This window comes from Salmo salar, chromosome 06 (genome assembly GCF_965601325.2).
Source record: "Salmo salar chromosome 06, fSalSal1, whole genome shotgun sequence".
NCBI classification, from domain to species: Eukaryota; Metazoa; Chordata; class Actinopteri; order Salmoniformes; family Salmonidae; genus Salmo; species Salmo salar.
In genome coordinates this window covers 47566296-47581736 of record NC_138296.1, presented here as the reverse complement: position 1 = coordinate 47581736, position 15441 = coordinate 47566296, and the positions used below count along the sequence as shown (strand labels likewise).

At 39.5% G+C, this 15441-nt stretch overlaps 1 protein-coding gene across 1 annotated transcript; it reads right to left on the bottom strand.

Annotated features, from left to right (window-relative positions):
* Window positions 1-10009: 10009 nt before the first annotated feature.
* Window positions 10010-12276, bottom strand: hoxb13ab (homeobox protein HoxB13ab). The gene is given in 2 exon segments (NM_001139578.1): window positions 10010-10622; window positions 11096-12276. Coding segments are annotated over 2 exon segments (915 nt in total). The 5' UTR covers window positions 11763-12276; the 3' UTR covers window positions 10010-10374.
* Between the last annotated feature and the right edge of the window lie 3165 nt (window positions 12277-15441).

The window sequence follows — 15441 nt, the reverse complement described above, 5'->3', positions numbered from 1 at the left end:
CCCATATCATTTGAGTATTCAATTGCAAAATCCTATTTCAAAAAAGGACAATTAAACATCCATAAAATAAGAAAGCTTCTGCTGTATACTTTTTTCGATAGATATTATTGCTGGAAATTACTTTTTACAAGGTGAACAGGGAAGAGAGAAATTCAGCTCGAGGTAGGTCGACTCAAGAACAACTTAGATCATACATAAATACGTTTTTACCATTTTCATCTGATCCTCTTGTATTGTTCCGAATAGATTACGTAGGACCAGATCAAATACAACATTTTAATCAAGATTTGAAAAAACTCAAAATCGGAATTGTATACAATGCATATTATTGTCTTGGTTAAAAAAGCAATAGGATAAATAAACAGCTTTTGTCTTTGAACCACTAGCAAAGCCTCTAGAGATACTTCATGCGACAATAAGAGCAAATATTTTTAAGAATGCAAAATTACAACCCAGTATGTATGTTTTCCAGCAAAATCTGAGGTATTTGACATGACACAGCATATGCCTAGGCATAACAAAAAATTGCACATTTCGACGGATGCATAAGAACCCGCATTGTAATATTTAGACAGTAGCTCTTTCAGTAGCCTAGATTTTTCATTATAAGAAGTGTGTGTGCAGTAGTTATTGATCATTTATCATTTTACTGTGGCCTATCGCTTTCTATATTCAGGCTAAATGTATTAACAGTTCAACAACTTTCAATTGTAATCGATTGGTCATTTTGAAGCTTGCATTTGCGAGTCTCTCTCTCTCTCTCTCTCTCTCCAGAACTAATAAGGCTAAATGAGTCTTTGTTTACGCACTTATCGAAATAAAGAAATTGGTAGCATATTACGTTTAGAATTTATATCATAGAACCATTAATATTCCATGAATATAATATAACATTAATATAACGTTGTCTATATATCTTAAACCTGCACAATTCTGAAGTTGTACAACTATGTGTATCCCAATTTAGGCTAATTTAAGGGTTTATAACCCGGGAAGCTATTGTCTACCGAAAAAAACTGTGATCAATTATGACTGTAGAGAATGAATTAACCGAAGTACATGTTATTGACGATTTTGTGTGTTATTGTTTTGGAAAAACGTTAAAAAACACAATGGCCTGCAAAAACCACAATAAATATATCAGGCCATTTTGTGAACTGCGGTTTCGCTGCTACACTCCAACACCTGGCATCAACACTTGTCCATTATACACCACCGCCCCGGAGAGCAATGTCTGGCGCGAGGTGTTGACAAACCACCCACGTCATGATACAAAATTCAATTTTTACTAGCCATCAAAATATGGAATCGGCGACCAGAAAATGCGAGTAAGGTCAATTTGGCCTCGGCTTCTAACACGCTGCTGATTCGTGTAGGGCACCTCTGCACTCTGGCGCGGCCCAACACATCTGGACCACATCCACGCCGATGCCAGCGGGCTAATGTACTGGGCTGCTAAAAACATCCACGCCTTTCATGACGATTCTAGTTACACAACTCATCCAGATGTACCGAGTCAGATTTTAATACGTGTGCAAGGCATGGAGCAAGATTGAAGGGATAGTTTATCCAAATTACAAAATTACACATTGGTTTCCTTACCCTGTAAGCAGTCAATGGGCAAGGTATGAGAGCAATCCATGCTTCGGTTTAGTTTCCCTGGCACTGTTTCCACATGCTAATGTTTAGGAATTCGTGGCACAAATCCCATTCAAGTCATGGGACCGATATCAGCATTTCTTGCGCATCATGTCCAAATCATCCAAAGTATCTCAAATTATGTGTGAAGCTTAACAAAGTAACTTTTAGATGTTTTGAACAAAATGCTAATATCCGTCCTATGTCATGAATGGGAATTGTGCCACAAATGCTAAAACATTCGCACGTGGAAAGAGAAACTAAACCAAAGCATGGATTTCTGTCATATGTAAGGAAACCAACGTGTAATTTTGTAATTTGGGTGAACTGTTCCTATAAGGAGATCTCCACACAACAGGTCAAGGTGAAAGATGGAGGTTGTTGCTTACAATTACCTAATAAACATGGTAGATATAGCTATATTTGTGTTATTCGGTTCCGATACACGAAATGGTTAAATCTATTTTTGCAATTGTAGGCCATGAGTTAACCTGTATAGCCATATATGATTATTGACAATACATTCAGCATAATGTTATTGAAATTAATTATTGGTGGGCTAAATACATCCAAATGTAGCTAACAGTTATAACATAATAACTAGGCTCTAAAACTGGAGGTCGGTGCGTAAATGATTTCAATGACAGGGAAAATAATGGAACCAATAGTTAGCCCAGTACAATGCAGAACGTTGCCTCACTTTATTCCTAAACCAACTCCGATTTATAAGGTCCACATAATTGTAGTGCCCCGTAAAATCTCACAGATGAGTTGTGTGTTGCATGCCAATACAATTGGTTATTTTACTGCGTAGTCCTAAAGTTATGTTGATCTCGGTTTAAGTAGGCGGGCTTTTCCTCTCAATCCGAACGATGCTGTGATGTGGTTCTATTGCACGGGGGTGGGCTGGTGATCATTAGCGAGTTCATTAGAGAGTTCCAACTCGTGTTCCTGTTTGTCAACACCAACACATCTCCCTCTGCTCCCAGATCCCCTGGCGACATAAGAAAAGAAAGCACAAACCTAACCAGATTCAAGATATACACTGAGTTGCCTCGCACATGGCCAAAAGGCAGGCCAAGTCCATGCTGTCACCCTTTAGTATAATTTCCTCTCATATTATTTTCAGTATAGTCTTTATTCATCTTAAATATTGTTCATTTCTTTCCCTGTAAGTAGCCTAGCCTTGTCTTCCAGAGCCCCATTTATTCAGCCATATCCGGTAGCTGAAAATATAATAGTCTAGGCCTGGTTGAATGTGTCTATCCAAAAGTCCCTTTGCTGGCGGCGTATGGGCCTATCAATAACCTTTGGCATGACACTATGCAAGGAAGGTAAATAATGGCATACGAATAGATACCTAACATGACGAGAGGCGTATCAATGAATCTTAATGACTCTCCTTTACAAGTGTAATGTCAGTAAGTAAGTATCCAGCTATTGGCTTGGAGTTTGTTAGCTTAATGGTAATATGTGGCGGGCGTAAGTGACATAAAACAAATACATAAAATAGTTTTAAAACAGAGTTATTGGTTGCAATTATCACTGTTACTTGCATATAATTAGTTCAAGATACAGACCTACAATAAACATTACAATAGCCCTACGCTTTTTAGGATTTCATTTTTAAATAATTATTACAGAGCTAACATGCCTAATAATAATGATACTATGTTGGATACATCTAGGGTAAACAGATACATTGTTGAAAACGATAGACGTGTGTGACGTTTGAGCATCTACACAGTGCTTAGGCCAACAAAAGACATTTCAATCCTAAAATCTGGTGAGGCCATATTCTAGTGAGCCGTTCAAAATAACCCATTTGACCACTTGTATGGGCAGTAAACTTTAGCACGTGCACCGGCAGAAAATATTTGCAGTTGAGTTCATACCCTATTGGACTAGTGTTGGCAGCAGCTGATGTGGTTGTTAGAAACATCACTTGTTTCTACAATCTATAGGCTCTTTATTAAAGCACACATTTGGGGAAATTTTAGCTCAGCTACAGTTTAGCTACAGTTTATCAGTGTTGTGCCTTTTTAAACGGGTCGTTAGGTGGTGATTTTCAGCGATGATCTTTTCCCACAATATGTTCTTACATATATATATATTGTTTATCTTTGTAAATATTGTATATTTATTTTACCTTTATTTAACTAGGCAAGTCAGTTAAGAACACATTTTTATTTACAATGACGGCCTACCGGGGAACAGTGGGTTAACTGACTTGTTCATTGGGAGAACGACAGATTTTTACCTTGTCAGCTCGGGGATTCAATCCAGCAAACTTTCGCTTACTGGCCCAACGCTCTAACCACTAGGCTACCTGCCGCCCCAAATATATAGATATCGTCAAAGTTTTTATGTGATTTTGACCTTGTCCACATTTTTGCCTATATGGGGATGCAGGTCTTATTCTCAATTCATTAAACCATGTAGGCCTATGTGTCACCTTGGATCTCAGGGAGCTCAGACTGAGCTGACCACTATTACTAGGTGCATTGTTGGAGGCCTGGTGTGTAGAGTCATTTCCTCTTCCTCCTGCATGCAGCGGACACCTTTTGAGCCTCAGGTCCATTGACCACCTCTGTCCAGACAAGGGCCAGACTACTTACTGTTTACAAGATGTCTCAAGTTCAACTGCAAAGTCCACCGTGTAACAAAAGACTGTCCGCAATGCAGACTAGGGGGAGGAGGAGTCTGCAAAGTGAAAGAGTGTAGTAAACTGGGGGGGGGGCTGGACGTGAACTTGAGAGAGAAGAGTCTGGCATTCTAGAAATGAAGCATGCTCTTGGGACGGCCAGTTGGAGGGATATTGACCTGGAAGTCATCGCGGGATAGAGCTTGGACTCTCCTTCTTGTCTTCAAGCCAGCCACCAAAAGCACTGTCAAAACATTCATATTTTAACATCGACAGATTGCAAATTAATATGTCAATCTGCCTTGTTTAAAAAAATATATATACTATTTTAAAGCACACTCAGGAGGTTCAAAGATTAGCCTGAGTAGCCGAATGTCTCAAATCTAAAATAGGCCTAAAGTTACCATGTCCAGAAACATTTAATAGAATTAAGTCGTTTCAATAGGTTAACAATTATTAAACTGCTTTATTTCATTTAACTTTGTGTAACTTTCCTATCGCAGTAGTTCATATTTTCAGACAAAACACTCAAATGGAAAATAGGCGTATTAAAATATATATTTTACATTTGCTTCCAAATACCCGTCAATTTTCACAGACGTAAACATTGTCCCTGTCAAATAAATCGAGTAAAGTAAAGTAGGCCTAACTATGATATTAAAGCATACATGTATAGCCAATATGTGACATAGCCTGTCCTATCCATAAATTCGTTTTGAGCGTCACACTTTGAAATGGCACTTTCTCCAGAGTTGGAATATTGTGTGATGATGATAAGATCTGTTGCCTACCTCAAAAAGCCACGACATGCTATTCTTTACGGTTATGTTTAAAGTTACACCTCGGTTAATCTTGAGCAAAGATATAGGCTATACTCCTAACACTAATATTGTATTGGTATTTGGGTATAAAGCACACTCAAGTCACTGAGTGTTTGAGTTATGAGAATATTATGAGAATTCCCTCAAATTGTCTATATTTCACCAACGAGAGAAATACATGCCTATGTGGTGTGTCAACTGACTTTAAAACAGAGCACAGCCAAAAGAAAGCAACAGGACGATGCAAAGGTGATGATGTAAAGCGTTTGAATAACGAAGCACCTTTTACACCCTGACTAATCTAGACCGGCGTTAAGAGTAGTATGCAGCCGGAGTGCGCCTTAGCTCTGCTCACCATCCAACAATTAAACTGTTCTGAACCGGACAGATACGTAAATCACGTCTCAAAAGACTGTAAAACAGATTATAGTACGTAAAATTGCTTATCCAAACGAGCGAACATTCGGAGAATATTATTTCATACAGTTACGCAGGAGGATAGCCACTATGAGGTCTTCTCAACACGAATGGAAGCATGTGTGGGGAACCAAGGCTAGAAGCTACTTTGAGAGCCTTTTCCATGACAAGATTGACACAAAATATTGTTTACGTTGTGAGATTTACTGTATTTCCGAGATATGGACAACTGAAGATAATCAGATCTAGCATAACGGTGGCTATAGGCTATTCATAGGGACGTAGAAACTCCCGTTCCCCGTATAAATATAACATGTATGATCAGCGTGAGACAAACGGTATTGCTGATCTGGTGAGCACGTGACACTCAAGGTCAAGGACGGATTAAGGAAGTCTGCATTTGCCTCATTTTCTTCTTGAACATCAAAACATTTCTCGTATCCACCCAGAACATGATATATAGACTAACAACCGATATTGAATATGCAACTCACTTCTTGACGCTTGAAGTGAATTTCAATTGTTTTAGTTTGCATATAAAGGCCTATAGCTGAAGTCAGTTTAACCTTTGTAGCCGTATTTGGCTGATTTTAATTTTAAAATGAAATAGGCCTACCAATTAACAAAATCCTGTCTAAACTATTCATATATATTTTGAAGTAGCCTATTGGCCTAGGCCTGCGTAAACTTCCAAGGGTTCCATGAGTATTAATAGAGCAGTAATACAATTAATTCGTTTTGAGCGTCACACTTTGAAATGGCATTTTCTTCAGAGTTGGAATGTTGTGTGATGATGATAAGATCTGTTGCCTACTTCAAAAATCCACGACATGCTATTCTTTACGGTTATGTTTAAAGTTACACCTCGGTTAATCTTGAGCAAAGATATAGGCTATACTCCTAACACTAATATTGTATTGTCATTTGGGTATAAAGCACACTCAAGTCCCGGAGCGTTTGAGTTATGAGAATATCTTCAATTGACAAAAGCAAAATGATGATAACAGTGAAGACAACGTTCAACAAAAACCAAACTATTGCGTCAGTACTGCGGCACTATAGGCTACAGCATCAATCATCCGTCACTCCAGAGTGGGATAGGCCCAGATGCACGTTAAAGTCCTTGAAGTGGATGCAGGCCATACGAAACGGGAAATGGCTATATTTCCTATACATTGATAAAATATCGACCAATTACAATTTACTATTCAAGAGTAAAACAATTAATGATATGGTCTGGTATTTCAACTAAGGGAAAATTGCAGCTTTATTGTATTGCTGGTGGAAAGCTACTTCCGTGCTTGATGCTCACATTGTGCGTTTTCTAAAGGAGGAGAAGGAACTACCATTAAACCACAACGTAAACACAAAGCAGACGCGCCATTTGTTAGAATGCTTTTGTCAAGTTCAATGTTAACCAGCGGTGGAAGGAATGTTATTCTGCATTTATTGCCTAGCACAGTTCGGTGCAAGACACGTCTAGCCTACGCTGTGTTGGTCTGAAAAGCAGCACTGCACATGCCGTGAAATCTGGACTGAGAAATGACCGGTCCATTCAAAATCGCCATGAATTGGCTATAGGCCATGTTTATAATCATTTAGTATAATGCCCAAACTTAATTAGATATACTGGGGGAAAATACATCATGCAATTGTATTTAACACAATGGAACTGAAATAACAACATTACAAATAAGGTTTCAAATGGCAGGCATTGCTATTTACTGAGGTTTACCTGAATAGAAATGCTATGGAGCACATACAGCTGAACACTCAGGCCCATGTGTTTCTATGTCAGCAAAAAAAGTGATACAAGCGCCTTAGGCTGTGTTGAAATGGACCTACGAGGTCTAATAGCTCCACATGTTTTTATCGTCTTATTTTGGTCTCGTACGTCAAGTGATGTCTGGTCTGAGAGTAGCACCAGGATAATATGATAACATTTGTGGGTTTGGGTTGGAATACCAAAAAACTCAGACGGGTTTCCAAACGTCTCTCGCTATGAGTAAAGCTGCAGAAGAAAGGTATGACCTGAAGCGTTGGCATCATTATCTACAGTGTTGAATGGGCTTTGATATCGTTCCTCTCAAATTCTGTCAGAATCCATACCAAGCACAAACGTTCCCAATCCAGGTTGGACCGTAAGACTAGTGCTTCAGCTCGTATTTGTAGTTGTTGAATTTATCAATGGAAAAGTGAAATAACCTACATTCGGGCTATGTGGCTAGTAGTCGTTTATTATTATTACATTACTTTATGCAGTGTTGCCTAGGCTACATACGGCATGGTACGCCTACGTCTTCATCAATGCGTCGGTAGTATATGCTTTAATCCGAAATCTCGCTCTGCTAAATTTTCCCATTGGCAACATTCCCCAAAAGTGTCTATATTTCACCAACGAGAGAAGTGCATGCCTAAGTGGTGTGTCAACTGACTTTAAAACAGAGCACAGCAAAAAGAAAGCAACAGGACGATGCAAAGGTGATGATGTAAAACCTTTGAATAAAGAAGCACCTTTTACACCCTGACTAATCTAGACCGGCGTTAAGAGTAGTATGCAGCCGGAGTGCGCCTTAGCTCTGCTCACTATCCAACAATTAAACTGTTCTGAACCGGACAGATACGTAAATCACCTCTTAAAAGACTGTAAAACAGATTATAGTGCCTAAAATTGCTTATCCAAACGAGTGAACATTTGGAGAATATTATTTCATAGTTACGCAGGAGGATAGCCACTATGAGGTCTTCTCAACACGAATGGAAGCATGTGTGGGGAACCAAGGCTAGAAGCTACGTTAAGTCTTTTCCATCATTTTTCTTCCTTTATTTAACTAGGCCGGTCAGTTAAGAACAAATTCTTATTTTCAATGAAGGCCTAGGAACAGTGGGTTAACTGCCTTGTTCAGGGGCAGAACGACAGATTTGTACCTTGTCAGCTCGAGAATATGATCTTGCAACCTTTCGGTTACTAGCCCAACACTCTAACCACTAGGCTACCTGCCACACCAAACAAGAACGACACAAAATATTGTTAACGTTGTGAGATTTACCGTATATCCAAGATATCAACAACTGAAGATGGTGACCACGTGACACTCAAGGTCAAGGCCGGAGTAAGGAAGTCTGAGGTTGCCTCATGCTCTGTTTTCTTCTTGAACATCAAAACATTTCTCGTATCCACCTAGAACAGGATATATAGACTAACAACCAATATTGAATATGCAACTCATTTCTTGACGCTTGAAGTGAATTTCATTAGTTTTAGTTTGCATATAAAGGCTTTGTAGCCGTATTTGACTGATTTCGTATTGAATAGGCTAGTAATTATGCTAATTTTAAAAAGGCCTACCAAATTAACAAAATCCTGTCTAAACCATTCATATATATTTTGAAGTAGCCTATTGGCTTAGGCCTGCGTAAACTGTCCAAGGGTTCCAAGACTATTAATGAAGCAGTAATAAGAGCATCGGTAGCTGATACAAGTAAGGCTAAGTAATAACATACAACACATCATAGCTAGCCATTTAAAAAATGGCTGTGTTTGCAGGCCTTTAACTTTCAAAGTATATTTAAGCAATAACGGGTGTGGTATATGGCCAATATACCACGGCTAAGGGCTGTTTTTACGTACGACACAATGCGGAGTGTCTGGACACAGCCCTTAGCCGTGGTATATTGCCCATATACCATAAACCCCAACGGTGCCTTATTGCTATTATAAACTGGTTACCAACGTAATTAGAACAGCAAAAATACATGTTCTGTCATACCGGTGGTATACTGTCGGATATACCACGGCTGTCAGCCAATCAGCATTCAGGACTCGAACTACCCAGTTTATAATAAATAATATATTTGGCACAAACGGCACAGTAGCTTTTTATTTATTTATTTTATTTGACCGTTATTTTACCAGGTAAGTTGACTGAGAACACATTCTCATTTACAGCAACGACCTGGGGAATAGTTTCAGGGGAGAGGAGGGGGATGAATGAGCCAATTGTAAGCTTTTACCCATCACCAAAATCATGAGCCCCGGAAAGACTGTTTATTTGGCATGAAAAGCACGAGATGATTTGTAAAGGGTATGGACACTTTAAAAGTTATTTAGAAAATGTACGTTTTTATGCAGCTTTCATGATGGAGCATAATATGTAAAATACATCACTAACTTAATGCGTAAAACTCCTATTTAAAATATATTATAAACGGTTTGAATGTAACTTTACATTGCACTGGAATTTCTGAACTCCATTTCTTGGTTTTAGACCATCCATATTTCAATGTGTACTTTTACCAATCATTATTCTATTTTATCTTTAACTATCCCTATATAAACAGGGTTTGCAAACAGAATCACATATGTAACACATATAATCCACGAAGTAACATTTAATTTATACAACATACTGGGATTAAAACAATTTATTAAGCATTACGCTATATTTTTATAAGTACTGTTTTACAAGCGTTATAAACAGTATATATTGGGAATATGATTGCATAATACGTTTCCTATTCTACTGCAGTAACAACATTGACATACCTAACATATAGCCTATATATACCCCCATGTATAGCACGAGTTAAACAGTTAAGCAGATTTAAGTGTTACATTAAAGCAGGCAAGTACTGTATTTACAGGCCTCTAAAACATTGTCTTTAGAGGGCTTGGTTCTTGTTTTATTTATTATTTTCAAAAGACGAATTGGAGATGCAGTTGCGCAGGCAAAATAGCACACCAAATCCCAATCCAAAAAAAGGTACCACGTCGACGTTTTCTTTCCTTCATTTTTGGTTCATACACCAAAATCAATGTCCCTCGTCCAAATCGTCTAGCTCAAGCCTGGCTGGCTACGGCGCACTGGTCTTGACTTTGGCCACGAACTTCTTCTCTTTAACTCTCCTGTTTTGAAACCAGATCGTAATCTGCCTTTCCGACAAGTTGGTTCCAGTTGAAATCTTTCTCCTCTTATCTTTCGTGATGAATTTGTTGGCGGCATACTCTTTTTCCAGTTCTTTTAGCTGCACCTTGGTGTACGGTATTCTTTTCTTTCTACCACGACGAAAGGAGTTGCCATCGTGTTGGTGGGCCACTACATCTGTAATGGACAACAAAGAGAAACTGGAGTCTGGAAAATGTGCATTTAATTCTATAATTCAGTCTTTCTCATTGAAAGGGATAACCCACGTTGCGTTTTTGGGAAACGGCAATGTATAACTGCCTACATATTGATGCATTAACACTACAATGAGGTATTCACAAACTCAGAAAACCAGGAAGACTACAACGACCAAAATGGTCGCTCATATAAACGTGCGTGCCTATACAGAGATACATTAACATACAATATTCAGCCCAAACATGTGACAGAATAAGGGATTGAAAATCATCATGTATTCGATGGCTTGCGATTAATGCACAACATGAAGGGTAATTATATTGCGAAATCATGCATTAGAAAAAAGCGTGAATTAATTTGCCTTATATAGGCTATCCAACCCATGTCACAATGTGTCCCATTACAGTAATCTAATAATGTACTAAGACAGTGTTCAGAGCATATGTTTTTACCTGCCAACGCAGATTTCCAAAGGTGTCCGGCTTGACTCTGATCCTTTGGGCAGTACATCTGGCCGCCCCAGCCATTCGTCAGTGCCCACGGCTGATAGCTGTCCATTGGAAGCAGCGTGTCGTGACGGGGCTCTCCTGCCCCGAGAGTCTGCACCACCGACACGTCCAGGTAGCTCGCCATGGACTGGTAGGGGCTTGGGTACCCGTGGTAAAACGCGAATTCTTTAGCCCGGCTCGGGTATTCTTCAGACGTGACCGGGGTGTCCATGTATTTTTCCGCAGAGTAGCTGAGCGCGCTGGGCTGGGTGCAGGACTTGAGCGAACCCCGCCCCATTCTGCAGGGATAATAGCCGTTGCCAAAGTACCCATAGGGTAAGGGACCTGTGGAGGAGCCTTGAGGGACCGCGGGGCATGGTGTGCACTGTTTGCCTGGTTCCCCGGAGCTTGAGCCCGATACATCCAACGCGGAGTAGCCGGAGGTGTGCACCAAGCTAGAGGGGTGACCCCCCAGAGCGGAGTGGGCCATCAGATTCCTGCATTGGTTGGCCGCGAAATTGCCGCTACCAACCAGACCCTCCATGTTCTTGTTCAACTCATCCAAGTTGTTTTCATACACAAACATAACCGTGTCCGCCCAGCGAGGATTCAGGACCAAGGAGGTGGTCATATCACGCTCACCATTCGGACGGAGAATTCTGTTTCAAAGACCAAAGTCCAGAGTAGGACACCAGGTTACATCCACAGCTGTATTGACGCAACGGACCAAGACATGGAAAGGCGCATCGCCATTGGATGAAAAGCTTACCACGTGATGAATAAAACAAACCCTTGTTGGGGATGTCAGTCAAATTCATTATTTTTATTGCTTTGGAGAAATGGCACGAGATGCTCTCCGCGTATTGTTTTGTCATTTTCCATTCCCCAATGTTGTGTTTTCTGCGGTTTCCATACACACACTGTCTCGAATAAATAACACAATTCAACCTCTGACTACAATTCTGAAGCACAGCATAACAATAAAAACGGTGTACAAAAGCCTTTCTACATGCATTTCGTACTGGATTTGTAGGGTGAATAAAGCTTCCCAAAGCTCCATGCGTCTACCTCTCCAAAGGCCAATGGAAGCAGACCAACGAGCATGTAGCCATTACAATTATCGCTATCTAAATCAAATACCGTGAAAAGGGCTACCTATGTTAAGTAACGCCATACAATGATGGCATGAGGGCTATTTTGCCTATGACATCTATTGAATGCGCAGAAAATCTGGGAATGAATCATTTTGGCAATCACTCCATCAAAAGTCCAGTAATAATGTAACCTACTTTGAAAAACACTGTTTGCTTTTTTTCTTTAAATAATTGCATAAAAATAATATAGGCTTCACATAGGGAAATGGTAATTCAAAATGAACACTGTTAAGACATGTTTTTTTTTTTTTTTTACTTTCACACAAAATGACTATTAATGTAGATTTTACCACAAAACCCAACAGATTATGTTACACCGTTTGCCTTTTTGGTTCGGCTTTAATTAGCTAATGTGAAATGCTGAATATTTCCCAATGGTTATGGACATATTTAAAGACTTATAATCGTCCTTGCCAAATGCATGAAGAAAGTTTATCGTTGTCATAAAAGTATTCTCTAAGCATAACATAGCATTACATACCTGCCACATTTTTTGGGGGGAGCGGGGGTCATAAAATAACTTCTTTAAACGTTTAATAGTAAATTATGTGCGCTTTTTTAATATATCATGATCAATGTTTCATGGCTTATTGAAGGAATCGTAAAGATCATTTATGAACGGGATTGGAGGTCTTAAGATTTCTAAAATACGGCTGAAGTTCAAATAGATTTATTGGGGTTTTGAGGCACTTCAAAGTAATATTCTTTGTGTAATCATTATTTCTGTGGTTATGACTGTAGTTATGAATTTAAGTATTTTATACTGAAATGCATAGGCCTATTGTCATTATTCGAGATATAGCTAAAGCTAGAGGCGTCACTACAGACCCTGGTTCGATTCCAGGCAGTGCACAATTGGTCCAGCGTTGTCCAGCGATAGGGTTTGACCGGGGTAGGCCGTCAATGTAAATAATTATTTGTTCTTAACTGTCTTGCCTAGTTAAATAAAGGTTCGAAATAAATAAATAAATATTATATCACAAACGTGTCAAACCTGAAATGAAGTGGTTCAAAAAAGCAAAGTAAGCTTTCATTCTGCCATGAAGTGGTTCTTAGTTCGGAAAATCTGTGTAGGCTATGCCCATACGTTAAATGCTACACATAGTTTTTAGAGAACGACATGGAAAACACAGTGAATAAGTAAATTGTTACTGGTTACTCATATAGCTTTTATCAAAGTTATCGCATCTTCACAAATGTGTTGCGCGAGATTGAATAAGTGGGCAAATGCTCATGGGCGTGTGCGTAAAAGTGGTGTTTTATCTGAAATGTCTCCTTATGCTGCGATGAAAAATCCGTTACCTCACCGACTCTGCCATTTTGAAGGTAGGCCTGATGTTATTAGTTTTATGAAAACATATGTCAATCTGCGTCTGGAATTGCTATCAGGTAACGAAATGTGCATTTAAAGCTCAATGGCGCAGTTATGCATCTAATGGTTGACCTGCGTCAGCGAGAGACGCAAAAGGTCCAGCGATATGGGCAATGTTTCAAACAATATAACTATAATGAAAATGTTTCAAGCAATAACAATAGGCTAAAATAGAGTATGATTCTTCTCATTGGTCAGGATTTGTACATTGTGTTTAAATGGGATAGGTAGAAAGACTATCTCCATCATCTTTAGCCTCTAACCCAGCCCCCTCCCCTCACTCATTCCATCCCTCACTACTCACACGCGCGCGCACACACACACAACCGCGCGCACACAACCCCCAGACAGTAGTCTTTACATAGGGATCAGAATAGGCCCTCAAGGTCAAGGCCAAGTTTAAAGTGAGTCTGGCCCTCCCTGAAGGCTCTGTTTAGGCCGCCACCGACCAGACCAGACCCGCCCATGCCTGAGCAAATGCTCAAGTTCAAGGCTGCCTCTGTCTGTGTGTCATCATCACAGACAAACAAGGCACACAAATAGCATATAACCTTTGTAACCAGCACCTTTCTTTCATTTCAATCAAAGACAGACCTACAGACCACAGGGCAAGTGACTAGGCTAGCCTATATATGCTCAATTAATACATGATTTATAAGATCATTTATTAAGAACGTAATCGTGGCTCTAAGGTTTACAAACGTATATTAAGACTACTCGTGAATAATTGTGCAATAGTGCAGGGTGAGATTGCAGTATGTTATGCTGTATTTTGGTTATGCTGTGTCATGTCTCATGCGTACAGCGTCGATGCCACGCGCCTTGGCTCCTGGAGGTGCAAAGCCTTCGCCTAATGGCACACGCTGTACTTGCGCACAGAGCTACTGTACGCAGGAAATGCCTTAATAACCCTTATTGTCAAACTTCCTGCCCAGTTGTCGAGGCTCATAATGACTTCACAAAAGGGTCGGTGCATTTCACGCTTCTCTCGCTCTCCACGAAAATAAAAGGCATTTTCCTATACCCAAATCCAGGAATAAGGAATGGTAAGTTTCAAAACTGATTTGTAACCTAAGTAATATTAACTATGCGTAATTGTGCAACTGATAAGGGGAGTGCTTCGCGGGACAGACAACAATAGAAAGAGTGGTGTGCACGTGCAAATAAACTCAGGTGAAATATTTCCTGGGGGGGGGGGGTAAGAAAATGTATTACCAATGCTTTGAAAACGATCATATATTCAATTTCATACGACTTGTCCATAAAACATATACAAACCAAAAATCTTTACAATAACTAGCGTTATTTGGTATGAGTTACTTGCGAATACAGTAGGCTATACAGTTTGGAAATAATACATTAGACTATTAGGCTACATTGTGGAATAAGTATGATATCATGCAGGTACTAAAGTTATTGAGGAGAACGTGTCGTGCGTAATTATAATGCATCACCAAACATGAAAAGGCCTCAGTAACATTTTTTTGCATCAAAAAAAGGTGAATGTAGTCTGGCAAAAATCGGTCTTGTGTGTGGATACCAGACATGCCTTTGACTATTAAGGTAACAACCCTGGGCGTTTTGAAATGTGTACCTTTTTTTTTTTTTACCAAAACCATATCATGGAATATAAGTGCTCTCTGGAATTGAAGAGTTCTATATTCAACATTTGAGAATGATAAGGCCTTAAAAGTGTGATGAAAGTAGAAGCCAACAGCCCAACACAATATGGTTGTGTGCGTACACATGCCGCTATTTATTTATTTACACCCAAGAACTGTCTG